The sequence below is a fragment of the Pelophylax lessonae genome (genome assembly GCF_965119305.1).
Source record: "Pelophylax lessonae genome assembly, chromosome: 6".
NCBI classification, from domain to species: Eukaryota; Metazoa; Chordata; class Amphibia; order Anura; family Ranidae; genus Pelophylax; species Pelophylax lessonae.
In genome coordinates this window covers 168,405,407-168,423,393 of record NC_138773.1, presented here as the reverse complement: position 1 = coordinate 168,423,393, position 17,987 = coordinate 168,405,407, and the positions used below count along the sequence as shown (strand labels likewise).

At 40.8% G+C, this 17,987-nt stretch overlaps 1 protein-coding gene across 1 annotated transcript in view; it reads right to left on the bottom strand.

The window, feature by feature from the left end:
* The window catches only part of FAM234A (family with sequence similarity 234 member A), a 131,756-nt gene that overhangs the window by 40,578 nt on the left and 73,191 nt on the right, over positions 1-17,987 (bottom strand). Inside the window, exons 7-8 of the mRNA XM_082260148.1 lie at positions 16,554-16,689; positions 11,898-12,038 (exon numbers count right to left, since the gene is read on the bottom strand). Of these exons, the coding sequence (XP_082116274.1) occupies positions 11,898-12,038; positions 16,554-16,689 (277 nt within the window). The remainder of the gene's footprint in view (positions 1-11,897; positions 12,039-16,553; positions 16,690-17,987) is intronic.

Genomic DNA, 17,987 nt, shown 5'->3' with positions numbered 1-17,987 from the left:
CATCACTGCTGTGGGCACCCGGCTGTTACAGTTTGCGGCTTCACAGCCGGGTACCCACTGCGCATGCGCGAGTCGCGCTGCGCGCCGTGATTGGCCGGCAATCTTCTGGGACCTCTGACGTGTCCCAGAAGATTGCAGGGAGGGAGGGGGAGAGGAGAACTTCCGCTCAGGGCGCCGCGGCGCTCCGAGTGGAAGTGGGAGCGGGTACCTGTCAAAACTAGGTACCCGCTCCCCCCCCAAAAAATGACATGCCAAATGTGGCATGTCGGGGGGTCAGGACTCCCTAAAGCGGAAGTTCCACTTTTGGGTGGAACTCCGCTTTAACCACTTGCCAACTGCTGTCAGTAGATTTACTGCGGCAGTCAGCCCCTCACAGGCAAAGTGACGTATATTTACGTCACTAGCCTGTGAGGCTCTGGGGAGCGAGCGCGTGCCGCCGCCGGTGCGCTCCCGCGCGGTCACAGACCCCCCCGCGCGTGTGACCGACGGACCCGATGTCCGCCGCTCACTCTGCGATCGTCGGGGGAGAGGGAGAAAGGCAGGCAGCTTGTGTAAACAAGCTGCCTGTCATTCTCGCCTGTGTCCTACTATGTAGGACCGTTGATCAGTGTAACTACAGCTCAAGCCACAGCCAATCACAGTTAGAATCACGCCCCTAGGGACACACACAGCCCCTCCCTCTCAAATAAAGTTAACCCCTTCACTGCCAGTGGATTTTTACAGTAACAGTGCATATATATAGCACTTATTACTGTAGAAATGTCACTGGTAACCCCAAAAGTGTCAAAAATGTCAGTCAAGGGTCCGAGTCAAGGGTGAGTCTAGGATGGAAAGGGACCTGGGGGTACTGGTAGACAACAGGCTTGGAAGTGGCATGCAATGCCAAGCCGCTGCAAGCAAAGCCAACAGAATACTGGGTTGTATAAAAAAGGGGATTCACTCCAGAAATAAAGAGATTATTCTTCCACTCTACAAAACTCTGGTCCGGCCACATCTGGAGTATGCTGTCCAGTTCTGGGCACTGGTCCTCAGGAAGGATGTGCTGGAACTGGAGAAAGTCCAGAGAAGGGCAACAAAAATAATTAGGGGAATGGAGGACATCAGCTATGAGGAAAGACTACAAGCACTGAACCTATTCTCTCTGGAGAAGAGACGATTGAGGGGGGATATGATATCAATGTACAAATACTGTACTGGCGACCCGAGCATAAGGAACAAACTATTCAGAGAAAGGAGATACAATAAGACACGTGGCCACTCACTAAAACTTGAGGAAAGGCGGTTTAACCTTAAAGTGCGTAAGGGGTTCTTCACTGTAAGAGCGGTAAGGATGTGGAATTCTCTTCCGCAAGCAGTCGTATCAGCGGGGAGCATTGATAGTTTCAAAAAACTATTGGATGGACACCTTAAAGACCACAACATACAGGGGTATACAATGTACGGTTAAAAGCAAACACACACACACATCATAGGTTGAACTGGATGGACTTGTGTCTTTTTTCAGCCTCACTAACTATGTAACTATGTAACTATGATCTGTCCGCCCCAATGTCGCAGTACCGCAAAAAAAAAAATCGCAGATCGCCGCCATTACGCGTTAAAAAAAAAACAACAAAAATGACAAAAATCTTTCCCTTTGTTAGTAAACGCAATAACTTTTGCGCAAACCAATCAAAATACGCTTTTTGCGATTTTTTTTTACCAAACATATGTAGCATAAAACAAATTGGCCGAAAATGTTAAAAAATTTTGATTTTTACTTTTTTTTTGGGGGAATTTCATATAAAAAAATGTGAAAAATATTGTTATTTTTGCAAAATTGACGCTATTTTTTTGTTTATAGCGCGTGATCAAAAAATCGCACAGGTGATCAAATACCACCAAAAGAAAGCTCTGTTTGTGGGAAAAAAAGGACTTCAAATTCGTTTAGGTACAGTGTCGCACGAACGCGCAATTGTCCGTTAAAGTCACGCAGTGTCAAAACGCAAAATACTCCCTGGTCTTTTAGCAGCCAAATCCTCCGGGGCTTAAGTGGTTAAAGAGGACTCCAGTGGCAACCTGTGAAGCTCTGGTGAATTCCATGCCCAAGAGGGTTAAGGCAATGCTGGAAAATAATGGTGGCCACACATAATATTGACACTTTGGGCTCAATTTGGACATTTCCACTTAGGGATGTACTCACTTTTGTGCCAGCGGTTTAAACATTAATGGCTGTGTGTTGAGTTATTTTGAGGGGACTGCAAATTTACACTGTTATATAAACTGTACACTCACTACTTTACATTGTAGCAAAGTGTCATTTCGTCAGTGTTTTCACATGAAAAGATATAATAAAATATTTACAAAAATGTGAGGGGTGTACTCACTTTTGTGAGATAGTGTGGGTGTGTGTGTGGATGTATATGTATAGATATATATATATATATATATACACACACATACACACACACAAACACGCACACACACACACACAATTTTTCAGTTTTTTATTTGTTAACAAATTTTGAAATATACAATAAATTTTGTTCCACTTCCTGATTGTGTGCCACTTGTTGTTGATTCTTCACAAAATATTACAGTTTTATATCTTTATGTTTATAGCCTGAAATGTGGCAAAAGGTCGCAAAGTTCAAGGGGGCCGAATACTTTTGAAAGGCACTATATATATATATATATATATATATATATATATATATATATATATATATATATATATATGGATAGAGTGAGGAAGTGATTGGCGCTACCTAATGGGGTGTTCGGGAAATCTGATTGTTTAAATATTATTGCGTCACTCCTAAGAATAAATAATAAATAAAATAAATCACTCGTAATTGGTATGGAATGTGTATGTGTATTAAATATAAATATGCGTGGTAAAAAAGTAAATTAAAATCCGTGTGTATCCAAGTTATGTGATAAACATAAAAGATAAGCAATAGAAAATGTTATGGTATATATAAAATACAAACACTAAAAAGAAAAGTGCCAATCTGCACGTTGGTATAGAGGAATATATAAATGAATAAATATGTGAAAACCCAAAGTGAACGTGTGCAGGTTTGGGGCAATCAATGATCAGTGTGTTACACAATGTGTGTGAAACCAACAGATGTGTGCACAATCAACAATAAACCTGTATTGTGCAAATAATAAATGATGTGAATATAAAAATTAATGTGCAATAGTGAATCTACCTTATCGATAAGCAATTGGTAGGTGAGTGATATTGTAGGAGTGGGACTTGCTTAAAATAGATGGATATATATATATATATACTCTATAAAATACTGAATATAAAATGGGAATTGAGTCACAAGCAATAAATATAAATAAATATAGATGATAAATATAGCTGCCAATAAATAGGTACAGCAGTGCAAATGTGAGAGAGAAAGAACTATGCAAATTCAGCAAAAAAGGTGGATATCACTATAGAACGCCACAACAAATCAGTCCAAATATCGTGCAATCAGAGCTGATGAATGAATCCAAAAAGTCCTATAATTATATAGTCCATATAAAGTGGCTATGGTGCTCTTTTCTCTATGCCCGGAGTGCAGTGAGTGGGCGGAAGGTAAGGTGCTCCCCTAATCCTGGGGTCTTGCGCTTACCAGATTCCCGTACCCCTGCAGGGGTAACTAGTTCAATGCTGTTAATGTAGGGGGCCTCCCATTTCCTCCCCCTTGGGTTTTTTTTTTTTTCACAATATAATCAGGGTTCTTACCCCTATTAGGGTTGTCACATACACGGGGGGGATTTTCCCCCCCGATTTTTTTTTTTTTGTACATATTTTAACACGGGGAGGGTTTTTTCTTGTTTTTACACAATATAATTGGGGTTTTTTACCCCCATCAGGGTTCTCACATACTGATACACTGGGAGGGGTTCCCCCCCCTTTTTTTTTTTTGTACATATTTTAACACGGGGAGGGTTTTTTCTTGTTTTTACACGATATAATTTGGGTTTTTTACCCCCATCAGGGTTCTCACATACTGATACACTGGGAGGGGTTATCCCCCCCCCTTTTTTTTTTTGCACATATTTTAACACAGGGAGGATTTTTTCTTGTTTTTACTTTTCACACGATATAATTGGGGTTTTTTTTTAACCCCATCAGGGTTTTCACATATTGATACACTGGGAGGGTTTTTTTTTTTTTTTATTGTATATTTTTATATTATTTTTTGTTTCCCGGGGGAAGGTATGGTCAGATATTAAGGCTCCAAAATATACTAGGAGGAGAAGGAAGAAATTTAATAGAAGAGAGAGGATATCGAGGCTAAAGAAGGCAAGGGAGAAGGTCTAGGAAGAGGCAAGATAATGAGGAGAGAGAGAGGGAGGAGGAAAGAAGACGGGTATTGGAGATAAAAGAAATATAAGGGAATAAGTAGAATAGGGAGGGAGGAGCGAGGACATGGATGGCCATTTAGGGCATTGTCCCCTAGAAAGTTAAGAACACACCTGTGGCAGTAAAATGCCGTGTGTTGGAAGGATTTAAAATCCGACCTGTGGACCCCGACCAGGGTGAGTGTTGAACCTCCCTGGAGGGGGGGGATCCATAGGGAATAGGGTAGGAGTGGAAGAGATAGAGACGAGTGTGGGTACAAAAGGTGGAGTGAGTGACTAGTGGATTGGTGACAAGTGTTGTGAAGAGAGGTGTGCGTGTGTGTAATTTTTTTTTTTTTTCGACCCCTTGGTGGGGAATCTTCCCCCTCTTGTTTACCCTATCCATTGACTGCCCCATAGCGGATAGTTCGAAATGGAGAATATAAAGATTGTCTCTATCAATGTAAAGGGGTTAAATACACCCGAAAAAAGGCGGATACTACTATCAGAACTTAAACGTGTAAAGGCAAACATAGCGTTCATACAGGAAACGCATTTTAAAACAGATAAACTACCATACTTGAAAAATAATGCATTTCCATACATCTATCATGCAACCTACACACAGTCAAAATCAAGAGGGGTATCGATATTAATAGATAGCAAAACACCATGGCAGCTAGAGGAGAAACTAGGGGATGAAAGCGGTAGATTTCTCTTTTTAAAAGGGAAAATGGGGGAAACCCGGATGACATTAGCAACTTTATATGCCCCTAATAAACAGCAGGATAGGTTTGTTGCCAAAACACTAAATACGCTCAGAGATTTTTCTCAGGGACAACTGATTCTAGGGGGGGACTTTAATACACCATTGTATGTTTGTTTACAGATAGAGGAAGTAAAAATAGAAGTACAGAAGGAACTTAAAGATTATTTTGACCGCAATGACCAACCTGGATGCACCATCGGCATACTGTGGGAGGCACACAAATCAGTGATAAGATGGATATTAATCAAGCATGGCGCAAGAATAAAAAGGGAAAGGAATAGGCAATTACTGACATTACTAGATAAACTGAAAATACTAGAAACCGATCATAATCTACCGGAAGTGGGAAAAACACAGAAAGAAAGGGAAGAGTATCTAGTTAAGTCGGGAATACCAAAAATCACTGAGGAAGAGAGAGAGGAGCTGGAAAGACACATCTCACAGGAGGAAATAGAGCAGACAATAAAAAATATGAAAAAAGGTAAGGCACCAGGTCCAGTAGGATTGACACCACAGTACTTCCATGTATTGGCCCCTATTTTGGGACCATACATGGAAAGACTGTTCAACAAAAGGGGACCAGAGGGGACACTTTCTAGAGACAAGTTAACAGCTTATTTAACATTAATACTAAAAGAGGGTAAAGACCCAGCGAGCTGTGGAAGTTATAGGCCCATATCGCTCCTGAATACAGATTTAAAAATCTACACAAAAATCCTAGCGGCAAGAATGGCAAAGGTACTCTCAAAAATAATTCACCTCGATCAGGTGGGCTTTATGCCTGCGAGAGAAGCCAAAGATAGTACAACGAGGGTTCTAAATTTGATTCATATAGCCACCAAAACAGAAACACCGAGCGTCATACTGAGCACCGACGCAGAAAAGGCCTTTGACAGAGTCGAGTGGGCCTTTATGCAGTCGGTGCTTAAGTACATAGGAGTAGGAGAAATGATGCGGGAAAGAATATCTAGGGTTTATTCTAATCCAACAGCAAGGGTAAAAGTGAACGGGGTATTATCGGAACCCTTAAGCATAAAAAATGGTACAAGACAGGGATGTCCATTGTCCCCCCTGCTCTTTGCACTCACACTAGAACCCTTTCTGAATAAAATCCGACTTAACCTGGATATAAAAGGTGTCACGGTAGGGAAAGAACAATACAAAATCGCAGCGTATGCGGACGATCTACTGTTTACATTGACAGAGCCAGAAATCTCGATCCCGGTACTGTTGAAGGAATTCAAACAGTATGGAGAACTATCTAATTTTAAAATTAATTACGGGAAATCTGAAGCGCTGGGAGTAGGAGTAGCAGAGGTAAACAAGGCTAGACTAAAGAGTAATTTCGGATTCGTATGGGTAGAGAAAGCTGTGAAGTATCTAGGGACGTATATAACTGCAAACCTAACCCAAATATATGAGTTAAATTTAATTCCCTTGATTGAAGAGACAAAGAAAACGCTGGAACAATGGAAAGGAGGTCTCCAGTTATGGTTTGGCAGAGGAAATTTAATAAAAATTAATATTCTACCAAAACACTTGTATATAATGAGAGCACTCCCAATCAAAATACCGAATAGCTTCTTTAAAACTATAAACGGGATATTTGGTAGATATATATGGGCGGGGAAAAAGCCGCGGATAGCTCGTAATAGCTTGTCACTACCGAAAGACATGGGTGGATTAGCAGTACCTGATCTTCGCAGGTACTATCATGCCATTCATCTGAATCGAATTCTAGACTGGTGGCATCAGGGGGAAGTGAAAAGATGGGTCCAAATAGAGCAAGCTCAGACCACAGTATCATTGAAAAGAGCGATTTGGTGCTATAAGACACTCCCTAAAACTTTAAAGATACACCCTTTAATGGGAAATACATTAAGGATAGGTTATCAGCAGTCCCTGAGACAAAATCTAATTACAGCAGATTCCCCGTTGTACCCTGTCTTAGGGAATCCCGAGTTTACACCTGGCCTGGATAGACAACATTTCAAAAAATTAAGGGAAACAGGGCAAAGCATTAAAGCATTAAATCTTTCGCGAATCAACAGAGGTGGCCCACAATCGCTAGGTTAACAGAAGAGGAGGGACCGTATGGCCTATGTCTGTGGGAGGCACTTCAACTACGGCATTTTCTGGAGACATTACCTGATCCTGGAAAATTTAAGAAGCCATTGACATACTTTGAAAAATTATGTGAGAAAACAGGGGGTGTAGAACGGCCATTATCTAGCTTATATAAAATATTGATTATACCACTAAGCCAGCCAAGATTAAAATGGCTGGAAAGATGGAAACAAGAACTAAATATGAACATAACGGAAACACAAAAACAGAGGATATTTAGGGCAATATTTAGACCAACAAAATGTACCAAAATTCAAGAAATTAATTATAAGATCTTAACTAGGTGGTACAATACACCAGATAAGCTAAATAGGTGGTATACGCAAGAATCAGACAGATGCTGGAGATGCGAAGAAGGAGAAGGCACATTATTCCACATTTTTTGGACCTGCCCGGAGATAAAAAAATTCTGGTCAGAGATCGGAAATATAGTTAAAAAAATAACAGATCATAAAATTGAGGGAGATGCTGCCTTCTGTCTGTTACAGATATCAGATTTGTCAGTAAGGCAATATGAAAAATAAGTATTGCCTCACATGTTGAATGCTGCAAGAGCATGTATACCCCAACACTGGAGAAAGAGACAAGCCCCTTCGGTGCAGGTATGGGCAAGGAAACTAGAACACATTAATAAAATGGAAGATTTAGTGCTTTCCTCGCAACATAAACAGGAACAATATAAATCGATATGGAGAAAGTGGAATTTATTTGTAGCTTCAGATGAGGGGAGACAATTGTTAAGCCCGTCATCTCAGAATATTGAAGTTCTGTGAGATGGGAATTTCTAATTAGTTTGAGGAGGATGGAGAGGGGAGAGGGAGGGGGAGAGGAGGAGGGGGTCCCCCCCCCCTTTTTTTTTTTCTCCGTGTTTGTTCTGGTTGAGATGTGTGGGTGTATGTATGGAAGCATATGAGTAGGGGGTATGAATGGTGGGAGGAGAGGGAGGGAAGGTGGAGGAGACAAAGGGGAGAGGGAAGGGGATGAACGGCTAGAAAGATGAGGTGGAAACAAGATAACTTAATAGTTGAGGGTCATTTGATTCACGTCCAGTGTAGGGAAGAGAGGTAAGGATGGTATGAGTAGGAATAGAGAAGGAGACTTGCTTTCTTGACAATACCTTGCACCGGGACAAATATTTGTTAAAAGAATGAAAACGAGTCAAGAGAGGATCGTAACAGACCTCAGAGATAAGAAAAAGTTGTATTAGACAATGACTGTATTTGGTTAACCTTATTTTGTGTATGATATTGTGCTGTGTAAATAACCTTCCTTGAAATCAAAATAAAATAATAAATATAAAAAAAGAAAAAGCTCAGTACAGCGTGTTTTTTTTTACGGATCTAAAATGCAGCCTGTTGTTTACAATGTGCCTGTACACACAGACACGTAAACAAACGATGTGCATGCTTAACAAACGAGGGCCGTATTCTTAAAGTAAAATAAAAAATAAAAATCTGCATTCACAGTCAGTATTTTGCGCCGGTAAGTGCAAATGTGCCCAAATACGCGCATATGAGCATAAATATTAATGAATTTTCCCTAGGAATGTATTGTAAACACTAACGCGCATATATGCCCAACTATGCACATATATATGCGCAAATATGCACAGAAAAAAAAACGCCTGAAATGATGTCCAAAAAAGCTGATGCTCAAACATTTGTACCGTTTGCAAGAGGCCTTAAAGCTCATCAACTGTAAATGTTGGTCTTAGATTTATTTCTTACATTCAAGAGTTCGTGAAAATGCTAAATATGTTGCAAAATCGTTGTTTATGTATGTGTTTTGTAACCTATGTGAGTGTTTGTGTATGCTCGTGTGAGCAGGGGGGCATTAGAGCCGGTTCACACTGGGGCGACTTGTCGTGGATCGCCTGCCATAGATTAGCACAGGACCCGTTCTAATAGGAGCGACACAAGTCGCTCCGACTTAGAAAAAGGGTCCTGTACTACTTTGGGGCGACCTGGAGCGACCTGCATTGACTTCAATGATATGAAGTCCGTGCATGTCGCTCCGAGGTCGCGGTGCGCACTGTGCACCGCGACTTCACAGGTCGCCCCGGCAAGTCGGATCGCCTAAGTGTTAACCGGCTCTTAAAGATTTGTTTGTTGTTTTTCTTTATTTTATTATAACACTTTTTTATCACTTAAAGGTATTACTATTACAAAGGGTCAATTCACTCCAGATTCAGATCAATTGTACAGAAAAGCCTGCAGTCTGCTATGGACAGTAAAAAGAAGCCATGGTCTGCCTATGTGGCCAGGAGCGTACGTCCCATAAGGCCTCATTCACATGAGCATTTTTAAGTACACACCGATGTGAGGGCCATGTTTTGCCTGCACAGGAGATCCATGCATCTGCGTGCAGGTAGTCCCATTCATCTCAACTGGGAGGCAGCCGCTATACGGACACAGCTGCTGTTTGCAACTTGGCATACATGTGGGTGCTGGTGCAAATCCCCAAACACAGACCGTGTAATTTCTGGGACATGCACCCTGATCCACATGGATGTCAAATTAGGAACAGCATCTGTTTCCATGCAGTTAAGAATGCGTGTAATGCTTATGCATACCATGCAGGGAATATGCGGCTCTCACATAGGTGTACGCTGACACAGTTTTATACTTACCGTGCTTTGCTGCCTCCCTATTTTCAGCATCCCAATCTGTTTAAACAATCTGTTTAAACTCTAATGTTGAAGCATAGATAAGGAGTCCCCCTAATGACAGTGTTTGACACTTTTAATGTTGAAATTTTGATTTAGCTTTAGTCTTTTGACTAAAATGCCATTTTAATTTTAGTCATATTTTAGTCATCAGAATTATTTTAGTTTAAGCACCCACCTGAACTTCCCTTTTCCTCAGAGCTCAGCCAGTCTCTTAAAGCCTCAGCCCCTTAAATCTATCAGCAAGCTGTATTGGCTGAGAGACGCCGGCTCCCTCTGCCTGTGAGTCCAGGAACAATGCCCTGCAAACCACATAAGAGGAATTCCTCTATCAAATGTGTGTCTGTCTAGATGTGATATGGTGAGTATTTCCTCTCTCAGCAAAGTAGTAGTACTTAGCACTGTGTAAAATAACAGCCTCCCCAGACCATCCAGTTCTCTGTCTTGTGCACTCCCTCACTCCCATTTACTTCCCCATCCCCACTTTCAGGCCATCTTCCCATCCCCAAAGTATATTGCCCCCCCCCCCCCCCCCGCCTGGGCACTCCCTCAATCCCATTTAATTCCCCATCCCCACTTGCAGGTCATCTCCCCATCCTCAATGTATAATGAACCCCGCCCTGGGCACTTCCTCACTCCCATTTACTTCCCCATCCCAACTTGCAGGTCATCTCCCCATCCCCAAAGTATAATGAACACTGACCTGTGCACTCCCTCACTCCCATTTACTTCCCTATCCCCGCTTGCAGCCTGGCATTACAGCCAATAGAGTTTACATTTCTGATTTTTTTTTAAGTTGCACTTCTCTTTGCTAAAAAGCAATGTTGGTTTATGAAACTTGGTTTTATTTATAAAGAGGTTACATATCACAATGGCTAAATTTGTGTCTGCAGTGCATGTTTAAACCTTACTACCATAAATAAATAATGTTCTTAGATTTTTACTCCAGGAGTATACGAGTTTGGAAATTCTAGAGAAATGCTTAAATAAAGCATTATAATTTAATTAAACTCAATACATTTTAGTTGACTAAAATGTACTGGAGGTTTTAGTCGACTAAATGAAAATTGATTTCCGTCATAATTTTTCATCAATTTACTTATTTCAAATTTTTTTTTTTCATTTAGTTTTCATCACTGAAAACATGCAGCTGACGAAAATATTTTTGTCGACGAAATTAACAATGGTGTTTGGGCCTGGTGACCGCTCAGGCCCCAGAACTGTTATGGTCACATGCTTCCTTATACCAAATAGCCTAGCTGGCAAAAGAATGGTGACCATTTCACATTTTACAAACCAAAGGCTGCAGCCATTATACTCCATTAAAAGCAACAGTAAGGCCCCTTTTATACAGGCGCCTGCGCTAAATGGAATGAGTTTGCTCAGTGGGGGATCTCTCCACTGAGCAGGTGGATGACAGGTCCGTGTCTGCTCCGCTATGCAGCGTGGACATGGACACAGTCCTGCTCTCATCTATGGGAAAAACAGATGGAAACGGACCGCCTGTCCGTTTCCATCTGATCCAATAGACGAATGGAAAATAGGACCACCATCTGTCTGTTTTTGGCGGACAGGATCGGATCAAAAACCGGGTGGGGAGACCGCTAACATCCATCACTCTATAGAGGACAATGCAGGGTCCAATCAGGTTTGATTGAAAAACTGACAGAGGGACCTGATTGGACAAACCGTGTGAAAAAGGCATTAGTTATAAAAGCAGTTTTAAATCGCTGTTGTTTCTGATTAGATGCTAAAGAGCAGGGTTGCAAATACAAATTCACCTACATGTTAAAGGAAATATAAAGAAATATATATGTAAAACATTTGCAAAACACTGTGTTCTAATAAAACTCAAACGGGATGATTTAGAACACCAAGATCAACTATGTAATTCTGCGGATTTCAATAAAGGTCCCATATGTTGCCACATAATGTTAACTGCAATATACATTCTGATATTCAAGGTTGTCAATATAAAATGTAACAGTCAAGTTCCTGCTTAATTACCTTAAAATAGCTGTTGTGTTCACAGACCACAAAGGTCGAAACTTTTGTCCATCCAGCAGTTCTGAAACTTCTGATTTCACAACCAAAATGTTGTTGTAATAACTCCCAGGAACATTTAACAAGTAGAGAATTTTGCCTGAGCTGCAATCATAAAAAAATGTGCAGATGCATTCAGGCCATATTGGATAAGCACACTAACATAACTTTGATATGGTACAAAAAAACACAAGGAAAAAGACATATGTATAATTTTCAAGTGTTAAGAGCACCTTTTCAGCTATTCTCCTAGTGTTCTCTTTTCTCACACTGTAAATCTATAAAACTGAATTCCAGGTATGTATGAAATACAAAAAATACTGCAACTAATAATACATTAATATTTTTGTAAGGATTGGAACTAGCCAAAGTATCCTAACTGGACTCCGCATAAGAATCTTGCAAACCCCTTAAGAGTAGCACACAGACTGGGAGCCAATCAGTTGAGTTGCATGCAAACGTGATAACATATAAAGCTCCGTACACACGCACAGATTGTTGGCCAACCGATCGACCGTTTTTTGTCCAGTGTTGTTTGTCGACTGAAATGTGCTCTAGACTTTTGTTGGCCAACAAAAACCAACTTCAGAAGTGATGTCATGTGATGGTTGACTTTCCCTGTGTTTTTTCTTCTCTAAGCATGCCCAGTCTTGCTCATCTGATTTTTGTCTGCCGAAATCTGTACTGACTGAGGAACAATCGGCCGTTCTTTGTTGGCCAACAAAAATTTTATAGCATGCAGACCAGATTTTTTTCGGCCGAAAAGTCGCAGTTGGTTGTCGGAAGCATCATACTAACAAGCCTACAATCGGCAGATCGGACGTTGGCTGACAATTTACGGCCAACAATCTGTGCGTGTGTACGGGGCTTTAGGCAGACAGGAGACATTATCAGTCTGCTGCTGCTCTTTCACTGTCCAGACATCAAGTTGTATCTCTTCTTAAGTCAGCCATACATGGAACGAAATTCAGTGGGTTCAGCAGGGATATAATCATTCGACGTTTGTGCAACCAGCCTGTTGGATTTTTCCCGACAGAATAGTGCCACCGGCTATAGCTGGCAACACTAATCATTGTGTTCTGCAGAACACAATAGTGCCGCGTAAAGGATTTCCCCATCAATACTGACTGTGTTGAAGGGGGAATTGAGTGATTTTCTTTCCTTCTACAGGAGGTGAAAGGAAATAAAATTGCATAATCTATGGCCTGCCTCAATGTAAAAAAAAGGAAAGTAGTGTCACTTGCATGACTATGCCACAGGGGTGTTTAAGTCTCAGGAATAGATGTAAAAAAAAACAAATCCTTTAGCAAGTAAAACAGCTCCCTTATATGCATTTCATTTGCACATTTGGGTGTTTGGAGATCAGCTTTAACAGAAATCAGGTGAAGATACTACCAGAGCCAACAATGACACTTATCATTGGAACCTATTAAGATGTTTTGCTTACACATAAGTGGTCCATTGTACAGTGTCGCTTGCACAAATGTCAATGTTCTTAACCACTTTAAGACCGGGCCTATTTTTGATACTTGGTGTTTACAAGCTGAAATCTTGTTTTTTTTTTTTGGCTAGAAAACTACTTAGAACCCCCAAACATTATATATTTTTTTTTTTAGCAGAGACCCTAGAGAATAAAATGGAGATCATTGCAATATTTTTTTATCACAGCGTATTTGAGCAGCTGTCTTCCAAACGCAATTTTTTTGGAAAAAATTCACTTTTATGAATTAAAAAATAAGAAAACCGTAAAGTTAGCCCATTTTTTTCCATAATGTGAAAGATAATGTTACGCCGAGTAAATAGATACCCAACATGTCATGCTTCAAAATTGTGCAGGCTTGTGGAATGGCGACAAACTTTGGTACTTAAAAATCCCCATAGGTGACAATTTAAAAATTTCTACAGGTTACCAGCTTAGAGGTACAGAGGAGGTCCGAGCCTCAAATTATTGCTCTCACTCCAATGATCGTGGCGATACCTCACATGTGTGGTTTTAACACCATTTACATATGTGGGAGGGGCTACCATATGCGTTTGCTTCTGCGCGCAAGCTAACGGGGACAGGGCGCTTTCATTTTTTTTTCATATATATTTTATTTATTATTTTTACACAGTTTAAAAAAAATAATAATAATTTGATCATTTTTATTCCTATTACAAGGAATGTAAACATTCCTTGTAATAGAAATAGGTATGACAGGGCCTCTTTATTGTGAGATCTGGGGTCAAAAAGACCTCAGACCTCACAAGTACACTGAAAAAAAATGTTTGTTTAAAAAAAAAAAAAAAAAAAAATCGGCCCTTTAAACAGGTTGCTAGGCAACAACATTTGACATCGCTAAGGCCCTCCAAAGCATAGAGTCGAGTGAGGGCCATCTTACCCTCATTCGACTTCCTGGCTAAGAGGATCTGGGACCGGATTGTTTTCCCCTCTTCCGGTAAGTGGGGAAAACGACCGGGACGTGGCGGGAGGGGGGGGGCACCTCTTCCGCCGCACCGTAAGGGTGATCCACAGCTGGGACCACCCTTATCAGAAAGCCGATCGCCCGCCGTTTTCAAAAATACCGGGGGTTATGTCAGGAGATAGCCCGGTATTTAGCATCAAAGGACCGAAGTAAAATGACGGCGGGTGGTTGGTTAGTGGTTCATTTGTAAAGTAACACTTATGCTGGTTACATGCCAATTAACTCCAATTTGCATAATGGGACAAGGAAAATATACCATTAACCAATGTGACTGTATTAGTTCAAACAGAAACTATAGGCAATGAGTTGCGTCATTTTCAGAGCAAAAGCTAGCTGAAAGTGACTGAAATCACAGTGTGAAAAGCCAGCAATAAATAAGTCAGAGATTTTGGAAACAAGTTCTGCTGTTGGAAGAAATACTAAACTATAACTTCAAACCCCAAAGTTCAGAGGTAAAAGAAAAAAATACCACCTTAGCATCTTGTACCTGTAAGTGTGAAGGATGGATCCTTTAGGCTTTGGGGTAGAGGTAACACTTCAAACTCGAAGGAAAAGTGTATGAACCATCATTACTTCCACAAGATGAGGACATTTCAAACATAGTCATTACTTTTTTAATTGAAGTGTTCACCAATAACATGACCTCAAGAGAAAGCATTTCAACATGCATAATCCCTCATATATATATTTTTTTATTGAAATCATCAAGAGAAAAATAATTAATCTAAAAAATAAAAGTTAATGCAGCCACTTCATCAAGGGACTGGTAAGCCTCAATATATAATGTTTTAGTTTTTGGATTTAGGTACAGTTTAACCCAGGGCTTTTTTTCTCAGAAAAAAGGTGCAGGAACTCAACAACGACCCCCCAAAACCCCCCCTTGACCCCTACACGCACCTTCCAAACTGCATCAAATACTGGGTGTGGTCAAATTTCGCTAAAAGTGGGAGGGTCTTAAAGAGGCATTAAATACCAGGAATTAATTCCGTACAGAGTGCAGAGTTCAGGGCTTCTTCCACGGCTGCTTACTTCTGCATCCTCCATCCACATCTCACCTTCACCCCTCTTCAGCATTGACCTCTGCATGCAATCCACCCTCCACTGCCATCTTCTCCTCCCTCTCCTCCACCCTAAAAGCTCCTCCATCTTCTTACTATTGTTGCTGTATTAGGCTGAAGCACACAGCCGGCTCTAGTACCTCCATGCACACTGTAGGTGGCTCCATCTTTCTCACTTGCACGGAGATTATCCAGTGGGGTGTGGTCATCTGCACTGCACCCTGTGCACCCACATCTCCCTTGTCCCCATCCTGCACTCAGTGGGAGCCACTCAGGAGATCGGATCTGTGGCTAGACAAGCTATCACTTGTAAACACAAAAGCTGGACTTCTGTGTTTACAAGTGATAGTGCTGAGCAGAAAGCAAAGGACCTGAGACAGAGGTGGTGGAACTAAGTTACACCAAGTACCAGCTGAAAAAAAGCCCTGGTTTAACCACTTGCCGCTGGGAGGACATCCATAGACGTCCTCTGGTTGTAGTGGTTATACCGGGCTGATGCCTGCACCTGCATCTACGTTATTTCTTTTATTTACATTCTTATAGCAATTGACTGTCAGTCTGTTTAGCAGGGCAGACAACCTTGCATGCTTGCTGTTATGTCAGCAGCTTGATATTCACGTCTTCCTCTGCAGCGCTGTCTTTAGAGATGAGCAGGAGAATGTGTAAGACTAACAAAAACTAACAAGTAATTGAAACGAGGTGCCTAAATTTAGCATTTGACTATAAACAGTACCTTGATTTTGTACTTTAGATGTTTTGTGTGCATACAAGGATTCCTTACAAGCTGAGTGTGATGTAAATTTCCAGCACAATGTAAAAGTGATTACAAAGAATACACTGTTTGTCAAACAAAACTTGTCTACGACATTCAATATACCAGCAATGTGTGGAATTCCCATCAACTCTTATCTTTCTATATTAGTGCAAAATGTTCTGTTCACAGGATTTAGTGGCAGATATCTTTTTTACTTTACAAGGTCAGAAATTCTTGTCTATATAAAGCGGATGGTTTTGGTTTGGTCTGCACAATCATAAAACTACATGACTATGCTTTATTGCCTGACCTTCAAAACAACACACTGGTTAAAAAAAAATACCTCTCGGATAAGATGGGTATGAAGTCTTTCATCTGTGCTTGCCATTCAGGATCATGTTTGGTGTCTGAAAGTTTGCTTGGTTGGCCTGCTGTTGTAGCACATAGATCACTGACAGAATATCCTTTAATAGTGTTATCTGTGAAAATGAAGAAAATGTTGTTAATTATTTCTGTATATTTCCTATTTAAAAACACAAAGAGATTTTCAAAAGGGAATGGATAAAATAACAGACACATGAGAAAGAGGAGAATGGAAATTCAAAGTTTTCTTTGATTGCAAACTTTTTTAATTGAGAAAAGGTTACATAACAAACCCGAGAGGTAACATTTATAGTGCATATACACACAGGGCTCAAAATTTCAAGTCCTGAGCCGATAGCCAGGCCTTAAGAGTTACTTGCCACCAGTTGCCCTACCCAACCCCTTACCCTGCCCCACCCCTAAACACTCCCTCAAATTATCTCATGAAATTACATTACAATGTTTTATGCGGAATTGGATTACAAAAATAAATATTATCCGACGGGGCAGCAGCTCCCGTATGCTCTCCTATGTTCCACAAACACGGTCGGGTGACAGAGGACAGCGTTTTTGGAACATAGGAGAGTATACGGGAGCAAGTTTTAATTTAAGTGGATATTATGCAATAAATGTGAAACCTTTATATACAACATAACGGGAGTGTATCTTTTATACCGAGGGGACGTGGAGGAAAGGAAGTCCAGACAAGGTCCACAAATACAGTCGGGTGAGAGAGGACAGTGTTTTTGGAACATAGGAGAGTATACGGGAGCTGCTGCCCCGTTGGATGATTTTTTTTAAAGTGCACAGTCTCAAGTTTTAATTTAAGTGGATATTATGCAATAAATGTGAAACCTTTATATACAACATAACGGGAGTGTATCTTTTATACTGAGGGGACGTGGAGGAAAGGAAGTCCAGACAAAGCCAGCTTAGTGAGGAGAGTGGAAGGAGATTGAACGGCTGAAGATCCTGGAATTACCCCAGCAGGGGAAGGTGATTTTAGACCTGGAAACAGGTCTGAACTGGAGGTGAGCGCAGTGGTGAAAGGTGGTGGGAATCACTGCACAATTGTATTACCTGAAATCCGCAAGGAAAGAAGAAAAGCACTACTAATTGAATTATCGTCATTTGGGACTGTCACATTTGTTTTATTTTAGTTTACACAAGAAAGTTTGTCACTGAATAATGATAGCAGTTTTGTGGTTTGAAAGTAAGGTTTTGGTTTAAAAACATTAATTGGATTGCACACGGATAGGCGCAGCCAACATTTTTGATTTTATTTTGTTTGCATTTGTGGGAACACATTATTTGGTTGCAGCCATCAGACACAAGTTAGAAGTGAGGGACACATTAGGTTAGGGAGCGTGGGATAATACACAACTGTTTGTTTTAAAGCTTCACTTTGAAAAGA